The 12,038-nt window shown below is 39.7% G+C and overlaps 1 protein-coding gene and 1 long non-coding RNA gene across 2 annotated transcripts in view; one reads left to right on the top strand and one right to left on the bottom strand.

Annotated features, from left to right (window-relative positions):
- Positions 1-675: 675 nt before the first annotated feature.
- The window catches only part of LOC129776406 (myosin-I heavy chain), a 133,384-nt gene continuing 122,021 nt past the window's right edge, over positions 676-12,038 (bottom strand). The window contains 3 exon segments of the mRNA XM_055782033.1: positions 676-1,881; positions 1,952-3,345; positions 11,830-11,993. Coding sequence (XP_055638008.1) covers positions 1,588-1,881; positions 1,952-3,345; positions 11,830-11,993 — 1,852 coding nt within the window. The 3' untranslated portion in view covers positions 676-1,587.
- On the top strand, positions 7,004-8,767 carry LOC129776409 (uncharacterized). The gene is made up of 3 exons (XR_008743103.1): positions 7,004-7,615; positions 7,668-8,406; positions 8,475-8,767. It is a non-coding gene; the product is annotated as an uncharacterized LOC129776409 (long non-coding RNA).

The raw sequence follows: 12,038 nt of genomic DNA, 5'->3' as shown, positions 1-12,038 counted from the left end.
AACTCGATATTGATAATTCCTCAATATTTTCCTTCGGTGGTCGTATTGTTTTCACATACTCACGTTGGAGAACCTTAACCCTTCTCTTCATTGGCCGAGACATTCTAATATTTGGTGAGTAGTCGATTAGATTTTGGTTAATATTACTCGGTGGTTTTCTTCACACTGTTTCGCAAAATTATTGATTTTCGGGCGAGGGGTAAGGGAGGGAGATGAAAGAAATGAGCACCATTGTGGCAGCCGTTTGTGGCTAGCTTCCAACTTCACCTTAAATAGGCTTCAAACTTTTCAGTTCATTCGCCTTTATTCATAACATCGAGAAGGTTGTAACTCATGCGTCTACAATGTGTTTGTACCGAAAAAGCCGTTTTGTAGTATGAAAATCTAACTATTTTGATCACATAATCCTCAGAAAAATGCTACGGAGCCAGCATTAATGGAAAAAACTATTTTCAGAATCTACTTTTCAACATTTTCCAACTATTTTGTTCTGCATGGACTCAAGTACCGAAATCGACAAAGAAGAGTTTACTGACGTCATATTAGGGACATTGGAAATAAGATATGTGTTGTAAACTAATAAAAATTCACTCACATAACCATAATTGGTACCACTACAATTACAATTTTTAAAAAGGCATGTTCTTTTAACCATTTCAAACACGTAATGATTTCAATACTTTAATTGTTTTTCGTTTCTTAAATTTCGTTCGAAGTATTTTGTTGACACGATTACAGGAAAACTGTTCATTTGCAAATAAGCTATAGGTATGTATCATCTTCTTCCTTCATAGATGACGGTAAACAATTCCCGCTGTCTCTTGGGATACCCTATCGCGGAGACTGCCGGAGAGACCGGAGCGAGCATACAGGAAATATGTGGGAGCTTCATTGGAAGTGCTATTTAACATTTGTAAAATTCTATTTACTTGGCAAGGAGATTTCTCTGTACTTTTCACCCATTCGTCTTGGAAGAGAAGATGAAAGCTTCTTACCACCGTTGATGATAAATGATGATGCTGTGCGGTGAAGCAAAATCTCTTGTTTACGTCTGGTGCTGGTTTCCTAATACTATTCCACGACTGATGCGTGTGGTTGCTAATCTATTGGGTAGTACTTTTTTTCCAAACATGTGCATTGTGCATAAGTCTACTTAAGCTAATAACTGTTTTATTCCTACGTAAAAAGTTGGCACTTAAGAATCCTCATAGAATTAACGTTTCTATAAAGTGTGGTTCACTTATCAATTGAATCAGTTGACGAAGAATATCCTCCTAACAAGCATAACTTGTCAGCTATGGTATCAGTCCAAGTGTGTAGTACTTTCGACCGTTCGCGTTGAATACGTGAGTGTGTCAACAAAATGGTAAATATGCTATTGTACAAACGCGATCGGTTTCTTCGTGAATCTTACAAACAACGATAAAATATCTAAGGGTAAAAACTTAGTGGACTAATATGTTTTAAATAACCTGTGGTTGATGTTGCGTTCTGTGAGTGGAAGACTTTGAAGTAGTGGTTTTTAGTGTATAGTAGATATCGATAGTACAGACGAGGGCGGCTGAGCGATTGTCAATTAGCGACCGGTTAAATATTGACGGCGGTAGCCGTTGGAGGCGCCGGGGAAATACTTTTAACCAACTCCATATACTGGAAGGGCACATGAAGACTCACTCCGTTGTGTTCAACGATTAGATGCCCGCGGCGATGAGAAGCTCCGGTAACCGTAACTGCTTCCCCCTTGCGTAACTGTTCGCCGACGGAGGCAGCGGCGGAATCCTCAGGGAAATTCATTTTCATGATGCGAGTCTGTGGGTAACCGAGTTTGGAATTTCCAGTGACGGTATATGATCGGGACGGTGGTACCGGCGGAGGGCGTTCCTGCTTAAAAAAAGACAATTTTGTGTTTTTTTTTCTGATGATACCTCAATATTCAATGCTTGTGACTAACCAAATCCAATCCAAACAGGGTACAAGTTTGTGCAATTATTTTCGAATCGCATTTCTCATTCGGATCAGGAGGAGGCGTTCCAGCGATTGGTTGCGGCCTTGGTCTAGTAGCAGTACCAGTATTGTTTGCGTTTGTGTGAGGTCCTGTGTTCGTTGGTCTGGTAGCTGACAATTAATAAAAAAACTGGGTTAAAGAAGATCCAAAAATTTGTATTTACAAATAAAATCTACCCGTGCTTTTGTTTACTGTCAGCAACTTATTTCCCACGTGCTTGATATTATGTGACCGCCTGATGGTGCCTAGCTTCTTCCGTAAATTCCAGCCCCGCCACGTTGCTTGAACCATCGTCGCACTCTTCATCCGCACCTCTGTTCGCAGGTTCTCCAAATGCTGCCGAATGCCTTCACTTAGGAAAATGTGCCTCTTGCCAGGTGCCCACGACAGTGTGACCGAACCATCCAACTCGGGTGGATTTTCCAGCGCGAAATCCAAAATCAATTTGCAGTCTTCCAGAGCTTTTTCCTCACAGCGTCGCAACAACCGGAATGGAGCTAACATCTTATACCGAGCTGTGAATTGCTTGAAACGCATACGATGTGGAAATCCACTAGCCATCAAATTGACAGTTTCAAGCACCTGAAGGGCGCGTATTTGTCGGACAACGGTTCCCCGGTCGAAAACACCAGTCTTCTCGACGGTATTGCTTCGTATGCATCGCACAAAATGAGGTCGCGCATGAACCAATGTCCTCAGTAGATTATCCAGTCGGGTGTGAAAGTCTTGTGTTAGGGTCGATACCGGCTCATCTCCGTTCAGTAGATCTGTGTGCGATGTGGGGGCTATTCTGAAGCTCAAACCACGGGGCACATTGTCCTGAGCGTATAAAGCTTTCAATTCAGTACCGAATAAATGTGTTGCGAATCCAAAATTACACGTATGTTTGTAGAAAACCGACACCAAATCATCAGGAACTACGTCTCTATTCGTATCTAAGAAATCTGTCGTATCATACTCCACCCGACCGGCAAAGTGCCGTATGGCAAACATCCTTGGATCGTACGGTTCCGAGGCCCTCTGCTCTAACCGTGCAGAATTTCGATGCTGCACTTTGATTTTGGCCACATAGCTCTCTGCCGTTCCCCGCACGGAACATTCCGCATCCAGCATACTCAACAGTCCGGTCCTCAGAGAGGAAATTAAATCAATACAAGGTACGTTGTCGACATAGTCCACCTCGGTGTCGCAGATGATGCCCTCCTCTCGACATGATTCAACTGAACTCTTGAAAATGTGAGTATTGTAGAAGTGTTGCATTGTTTCCGCACACAGGTTGATGCACAAATGCTCGAGCTGGGCGGGGCGAGGTTCCTCGAAGCCAAACATGTCCAAAATTCCTGCGAAAGAAAATGAGTAGGAAAAAAGTGCTTCCATTATAATATTGTATATATGATTAAAAATACTTGAATATTTCCAAGGATACTGCTTCTAATATATACAAATCGATAACATGAACGGTAGATCAAAACTAAGCAAAGATTTAATAAATACTAGTTGATCCGGCAAACTTCGTCCCGTTCGAAATTAATTTTTTTTATCAATACCTTCAAACTTCACGTTTTCTTGCCAAGCGAACGTTCATGGGTTTAATCGTAGAACTGTTCATTGATTGATCTTCTAATCGACCCTTTAAAATTACCTTTTACTTTAAAATTCTTAGTACTTGTATCAAAACTCGTCATTATAATATCAGATTATTTTCAGACACAGTTCTCGTTCAAGATTTTTCAACCACTTGCAAATAATATGTTTCTCCGTTACATGGAATGAATGTTTGATACAGGAAATATGATAGAATAAATACAGCTCTAAATCGAACAATTCCTTCCTCGAGTTTTGCTCTTATGTGTAATATTTTTATGGGACCCCATTTCCATTCCAGAGGAGGTAAGGGTGTCATAAATTTGGCTTCATTTGCTTGATTATTTCTCGAGTTATGTAAAAAATTGTGTTTCATTTATATGGCAGCCTTCCCCCTTAGAGAGGGGGGACGGGGCTGGAAAAACCCCAAAAACCCCTACACACAAATTTTCTCGTTGATCGGTTCAGTAATTTCCGAGTCTATAAGAATCAGAAAGACAGACAGAAATCCATTTTTATAGATATAGATGTTCCGAAGCTCGAAGTTCATTCTTCATTTGTGCGACTCTTTTCGTGCGATTTTAGTTTTTGTGCGATTGGTTTGTGAGATTCAAGATTCGATTTAATACTAAAATCAAGAAGAAGTCGCATAGAAAAAATCGCACAAAAACAGGTTTGCCTGTACGGGGGAGTCACTCAACGAAAAATTTAGAGATTGCCAAATCGTTATTGCGATATATGTTATACCATATGCTACAGGGTCTTCAGATTACACGATCACGCGAAAAAATCGAATAGCTCCTCATAAAAAAAATGTCGCTCCATCGATGATAAAACTGCATTCCCCACTTCGGGACGATAATTTTCGGCTACTCGTTCAGTCTGATCGGACGGTTTTTAGTGTCAAGATGTACAATTTGCAAGAACGTGTATTTTTAGTGAAATCGTATTACTTGACCATCCGAAGCCTTAATGAAACTTTGTCCTCTTATGGTAAGAATTTCAATATTTCTCGTCGTCGATGTGCTATGTTAATAAGTCAAAAAATTTGGAGGAATTTAAAGAAGAAATAATTCGACATCGAAGTATCGAAGTCGTAATGTTAGAGTTTTGCATGAAGAATTTTGTTCACCGTTTAAAACGCGTTATCGAAAAAAGGGTTGGTCACATCGAAAATGTCCTAAAATAAGCTTAATTTTGGTTTTTTAAAAACAAAAATCGGTTCACTTTTGTAGAAGTTATTGAAATTTGTTGCGTGAGCGTTTAATCTGAAAGACACTGTATTAGATAGGAAATTTATTCAGTATTTTTTTATTAACACGATGAGCCCCGACCAAACATCGACAGTAAAGTTTCCGTCTGGCCCTTGTCAGTCCCTGCGGTTTGATAGTGGACTTTTCTAAAAAATCTTTCTATAACGTTGTTACTGTCGTTCCCAGAGCTGACGCTTTCCAAACGAAATGCAAATGTCGGTCCGATGACATGAGGGATTTTTAAACAGTTACAGGAAGTCAAATCAAACGTATTTTTTCTCAAAGTCCTACGTCAAGTTTCCGTCCATACCTCTAGGCAGGTCTCGGCAAAGTAATATTCAACTGAGGATCGTCAGAGGACTGTTTACCCTCGCATTCAATTTGAAATGAGTTTTTCTTCTTCCCTCAGTTTCTCTGTCAACGTAAATCAAAAGTCATTCGGACGCTTTCGTTGCTATCGGCTCTACGATGGTTTGTGTTCATTTCCTTTTTCACCGTCAAATGAACTACACTGCATATTGAAATGAACCACAAACAACAAGGTACACGCGGGGTGGAATAGTAGTGTTGGAGTGAAGTCAGGTTGAATGAAGAGGCATATTTGTATTCATTTCTCACGCCAATTAGAACAACAATTTGCTTCGACTAGAAATTAATTGACGAACGTTAAGAGCGAGGATAACTGATGAACGTTTGACGGCGAATGCGTTCGTTGTGACTCAATAGCAAGAGAGAGGAGAACGTTTATGGAAGTAGTCCTGCTGGATTTGAAGCGACTGAGAGGAAAGTCGATTTTTAATGTTTCGTTCTCGAAAATTTTGGGCCCCGCCTCTAAGCACAGACCATTCTACTTTTTGAATTTCCTCGCGCTGGAAGAAAAATTATAGAATTAATTTAGCATAGAACCCGACATGGTCGGGTACAAGGATTGCAATGTTCAACTGAACATTGCCAAAACCACCATCTGTGCAGTGCTGAAACGTTTCAAGAAACGTTTGTCTACTTCCCAGGAGGTTCAAACAATGCGTTCAAGCCGTTCAGTGGACCGAAAGCTGTGTCAGGGAGGCTGTATGTGTTCGGGAAGGTTTCTTCAAGTAGTTATTAACAAACCAAGCAGGACTGTAAAACAAAACTTTACGGCTAAAGTGCGGGCCCGCAAGATGATGAGAAGATGCTGACCGAATTCAACGCATGCATTCTTATGGACGATGAAACATATTTATGTTAAATTGGACTTTAAACAGCATCTCGGTCAGAAGTTTCATGTAGCCAGAGGTTACGGAGATATTGCCAAGAAATATAGATTCGTTTTGGCGGACTAGTTTGCAAATGATCTGACAGGGGATCAACGCGCAACACGTGTATCGAGATAACGGAGTAGACGTCATAGAGAGAGAGGTGTATCTCTTTCCTCCAAACTACCCGAAATTCCGCCCAATGGAAATATATTATAGTATCATCAAAGCTAAACTGAATGATTCAATTGTGGGGTATTGGAAAAACAAGCGAATGTGGTTGACCAGCAACTTGTGCAGAAATTGATGGCACGTATCAAGCTCAATGTTCTCTTTCGAGAGGATTAAAAATCGCAGAACCCATATCGTACCTTTTTAACTAAAATCAATACAAAAGGTTTTCTTTCTCATAACGTTTACATTAACAGTCTCAGAGTCTCATAACATAACCTTTTTTGACGTAGGACTATATGAAAATCTAAACACTAAACATTTAAAAAATAATTCGTTCGCTTCGACAATACCGCTAATGTGCATGAGCTCATGATTCTTAAAGAACCGATTTCCTTGCAATGCGTCAGTTACTTGACCAGACAGATTGGCAGTTACTGGACTCCGTTAACTATTTGGAGGAGGCTGACTACCGGAATCTCGCAAAGTGACGAAAGCACCAGTGAGAAAAATAACGCATTCGGATGAATTTTGCTCAGATATTCGCAGTGAACGAGTTTGTCAATTATGGGTGTAGAACAATGCTAAAATGCTTAAGTATGGTAAAACGCGATTCCTTTCTCTTAAACTTTCTATCGGGAGGATTCTTGATATTTTTGACGGATTACCTACACGATTTATTTGAAGACTCGTGCCTCAAACTTTTGATGCTTTTTATCAGAGATCGGTTAGTAGTCTTTGAAACATATACTAGTCTCGTTGAGACAATGCTCCTCAAGTTGTTGTTATTATTCATTATGTCATTAGAATTTCTTAGCATAAAGCGGCATAAAGTATTTTTGACCAGTGAGGTGCAAACTGTTCATACAAATCTAGTTGATTCAGATGTAATACAGGAGGCTGAATTTCATACATTCTGTCAAATATAAGTGTTGCGGCAAAACGACAACCGAAGACCCCTCACCCAATGTGAGCCAAAGTATTTGAGCCAAAAATGTTACCCCTCATTGTAGTAGATTGATATTTACTAATTGGAAGAACCATTTTGAAAACTATATCGATTGAAAGCTGAGTTATAAATCGCTTATAAATTAAATCCCTCATAAATATATTAGGCTGTCAAAAAAGTCCTGCGGTATTTCCGCGAGGTGTCATTGTAAGCGCGTAGTTCAAGTTGTATTCATTGTATCGAGTCATACTATAGCTTGTTGGAAAGGTATTTTTACGCCCTATAATATAGTCCTTGACAGTGTTTTGTTTGGTTAAGTCGTTCGTGAGTTATACTGTCGCAAATATGGAGCAAAATAAAGAGAATGTCCGACATATTAATATAATATATTGTTGGCCACTAGTAAGGAGACTAAATTGTAAGTTGAGAATATGAATTATACAATGAAATTAATAAATTGAATTTTACAGCTTCAAGCTGACTCAAAATCAAAAAAGGAGTTTGCTGAGAGAACTTTCCGAAAGGTGTCGCCAACAATAAGTATATACCGGAAATTTTCAATCTTCCCGCTGAACATTTTCCAAATCTCTTATTTTTAAGTTGGTACTACTGTCAGTGATCTTAATGCCAATTTTAAACGCGGTCTGTCATTTAGTTTGTTTACAGCGTCTTTAGGAACAAGTTAACTTTTTTTGTTTAGCGATTTTTCTTAAAAAAAAATCATCGCAATCAGGTTGCTGAAAACATGCTTGAACGATCAAGCTCTGATCCCACGTTCATTCAACGCATCGAATCCGAAAAAACAACGTCGAAGTCGTTCAAAAGAGAAGATAATGTTGACTGTTTTCTTCGATATTCGTGGTATTACCCGACCGGAATTCCTTCCGGAGAATCAAACGGTCAATAAAGAGTATTACTTTGGGGCAAGTGAAAATTCATTATAATCGGCTAGATTTGAAAAAACAACAGAAACTTCGTTATGGTTCAATTCTTGGTTTTATTCATTCAAAAATAATTTCCAAAAAAATGTTAGAGTATTTTTTTTGGCTAACGTGTCTGGTTTTTATTCCTGAAACATTTGGTCAGCCTAGCCTCAGGAATATGGAAGCTGGAGCGCATGTTGTGTATCGTGACCGGGAAAAATTCGCAAAACTCCGCGGAAAACATCTGCAACAGAAACAGTCGCTCAGAAAAGGTGTAATGTCACAAGTAGGTTAGAAATATTGTGGCGCGTAAATTTTATTAAAAATTATTTTTTTCGTTTTCGGTTTTCGAAGTTAATTCTGGGGTCAATGCGCAATGGTCCAGGAGATGCATTTACGTGAAAAATTAGCATTTAGAGCTCGACAGTTATTCTCTAGACAAAAACTGTCTTAGACAAAGTTGTTACTCATGATAGAGCGCTCGTTTTTATGTTGTCAAAAATAGGGTGACCAAAATTGTCGATGAAATAAAAAATCTTTCTTATCTTTATAGATAGAGATAAACACAGTTCGACAATGTTGTAGCTCCAATTATTTGAGATATCTTTGTAGAATAAAGTTTTTCTCTATCTCTTGAAATATCCGATATAGCGCCTTTTTTCTAAGTTACGTTAGGGTCACCATTAGAAAAACTGTTTTTTTGCTCTAACTTTTATATTTCAAATTTTACTCAAAGTTATTGATATTTCTCTCCAAAAAACATGCTCTTTTCATTTGTTTGTTATTCTTTTTCTTTTTTTTTTGTAATAGCGATCATATCTTTATTTTATTTAATCCATCTGACAACAAATTGTCTTAATGGACCTAATCAAGTCAGTATCAAATACACGCATTGCGAGTGTCAACTTATTCTGAAATAATCATTTAATCTAATCCGAAGCGCATTGCTAGCGAGATTAAAGTCGAAGATGTGAAAAATCCTATTGAATGTAGCAGACATAAACTCCAACGGATCATGCTGGCCATACAAACTATTCCGGAAATCGAGCCTAAGGAAATCACGATGACGTAGGGTGCGTTCTGGAGCATACATGTTTAGATTAGCTAGCAAGAAAGGGGAGTCAATCTCGTTCCTCAGCAGCTTCGCAACAAACATGGTTTGTGCTGCAGATCGCCTGTTTTCCAGAGTATCAATTCGCAGCAGGTTACAGCGTTCCTCGTAAGGAGGCAATTCCCTTGGATTCCGCCATGGAAGATTCCTCAAAGCACGACGTACGAACTTTCTTTGTACAGATTCAATGCGCGCTTTCCAAATGCTGGGGGGAGGGCACCATACAACAGAAGTAAATTCCAGGATAGAACGAACCAGCGCACAGTATAGAGATTTCAAGCTAAGCGGGTCCTTAAATCCATTGGTGACCTTTAGAACAAAACCGAGCTGCTTGTTTGCCCTGGAGATGATGTCGTTGTAGTGGTAGATGAAAGTGAACTCCTTGTCAAGCATTACATCCAAGTCGCGAACTTGTTGAACCCGCTCGATGGCTTTGCCGGATAACATGTAGGAGAAATTGATGGGATTCCGCTTTCTGGTGAACGATATAACTTGGCATTTCTCGACGCTCAACGTCATACAATTTCGTACACACCACGTCTCAAAAATGTTCAGCAAGCTTTGAAGATGATGACAATCATTTATGTCTTCGACAATAAACAATTTATTATGTCGTTTATAAACAATGCTAAAAGTAAGGGGCCTAAATTGCTCCCCTGAGGCACTCCAGATATGTTTGTGAACGACTCGGACTCATGTGACCCTATTCTCACACACAAAGCTCGATTCTTCAGGTATGACTCGAACCACTCGACAAAACCAAGGGCTACGCCACATTTCGCTAGTTTTTCGAGAAAGATTTGATGATCAACCCGGTCAAAAGCTGCCTTCAAGTCCAAGTAGACGGCATCCACTTGGTTACAACGCGATGAGAACTCAACTAGATTGGTGTTCACGGATCTTTGTGGGTAGAAACCATGCTGATTCGTTGAGATGTACTGCTTGCAACTAGCAAAAAGCGATTCATTTATAATGATCTCAAACAGCTTCGAGCAGGCACAAAGAGAAGTAATGCCGCGATCATTTTTAGCATCTCGTTTATCTCCTTTCTTGTGGAATGGGGAATAGGTAAGATTTTTTCCAGCGCGAAGGAAACACACGTTGCTGCAGTGATCGATTAAAAAGTTTCGTCAGCGGAGCGGCCAGTGCAGAACTGCATTTTTTCAACACTGCAGGTGAAATTCCATCCGGGCCTGGAGCATACGAGAATTGCTTTGACTACATCCTGTTCAGATATTTCGAACATTTCAATGCTATATACATCCCGGGGAGCATCCTGGACAGATAATCTCACCTGTTCAGGTTGAGCTGTATAACCGTTGAAAGCGCGTTTGAACTGTCGTGCAAATAGTTCGCATTTTCCACTGATCGAGTCAGCAGAAAGTTCGTCAAGTTACATTGATGTCGGGAGACCGTTTTCATTTCGCTTTGAGTTGACGAACGACCAGAACCGTTTTGGATTCACACGTAGGCTCTCCTCAATACGAATCTTGTATCTGGCATACAAAAATTGTATCTCCTGTACTCATTACTGGTCCGATTGAACTGCAGCTTCGAGTGTTGAGAACGTTGACTGCAGTAGGAACGTAGAGCAGCAGATCGACGACGTTTCAGCAAGCGTAAACGGTTGTTTGACCATGGCGGTTTACACGGAGGAGACTTCAAAGGAACGTGTGCTGTAATCGCCTGAAGTACAGCGTTGGAGAAGAATCCAACTGCTCTATCGGTATCTTAAATCGTGTCCAGAGTATTCCAGTCGACCACGAGTAATGCTGCACATAAATGCTCAAAATTGACCCGTTTGAAATCGAAACCAGGATCGTTACGTTCTGTTTCGTATGTTACAGCCGTTGGACAAACGTAAATAAAGTTTATTGGCGGCATTTGAAACAGTAGATTTCACTCTACATGATGTGTGATTTTCAAAACTATGTTATTTTTTGTGTTTGAGTCGCCTTTCACTCTACATGATGTGTGATTTTCAAAACTATGTTATTTTTTGTGTTTGAGTCGCCTCGATTCCTTATCCATTTTTGTTTTATTAGTTTAGAGCTTGAAAACAGTCCGAAATTCGTGCCTCTACACTAGATTACCCCCTTAACCGAATTTCCGCCAGTGAAGCATTGAAAAGATGTAACGAAAACGATTATTTCCTGGAACTAATGATCACGGGTGATAAAAACGGATAAATGTGTTCGGATGTTCGCAAAAAATCTTAGAGTAAGCCTGGATTTCCGAAACATTAAAACAGGGAATAAATTATTTTATTTTATCAAACGGAACAGCTCTCATCGACATATATTTTTTTTAATAGCATTTAATCAAACGCTGTCACTGAAAAAAGAATTTTGTGGCTCAAATACATTTTTGGCCGCACTCCAAAAAAGCTGTATGAGGTTCATGTCATGACTATGAAATTCAATTAATAACGGCTGAGTTACAAACACACGTTACGTCGATAAAGCAGAAGTACCGTTCGCTTCTATATTTAGATTCTCTCTCGTGCCAAATACTTCTACAAGCACGGCGACACCGTTCGAGAAATCAAAACGAAATATACAAGTAAAAATGAACAGCCATTCAAGCAATAACACATACCGATAAACCCGTCTGTCGCATGCCGAACTGCGTTGTTGAGGGCAGCCATTGATTTCGAGCCCGCGTTGCCGCCAATAGTGGATGCATGTTGACTCGCAACTTCCGCCTGATTGTGCACCGATTCATTACTATCGGAGCTCAGAGTTCCCAAAGTTGAGCCCAAACTGAAAACAATCAAAACAAAAGCAAAGTTCTTTGACTTTTCTCTC

This window comes from Toxorhynchites rutilus, chromosome 3, assembly GCF_029784135.1.
Source record: "Toxorhynchites rutilus septentrionalis strain SRP chromosome 3, ASM2978413v1, whole genome shotgun sequence".
In the NCBI taxonomy this organism is placed as follows: Eukaryota; Metazoa; Arthropoda; class Insecta; order Diptera; family Culicidae; genus Toxorhynchites; species Toxorhynchites rutilus.
The sequence above is the reverse complement of the archived record's forward strand: the minus strand, read 5'-3'. Positions and strand labels throughout refer to the sequence as shown.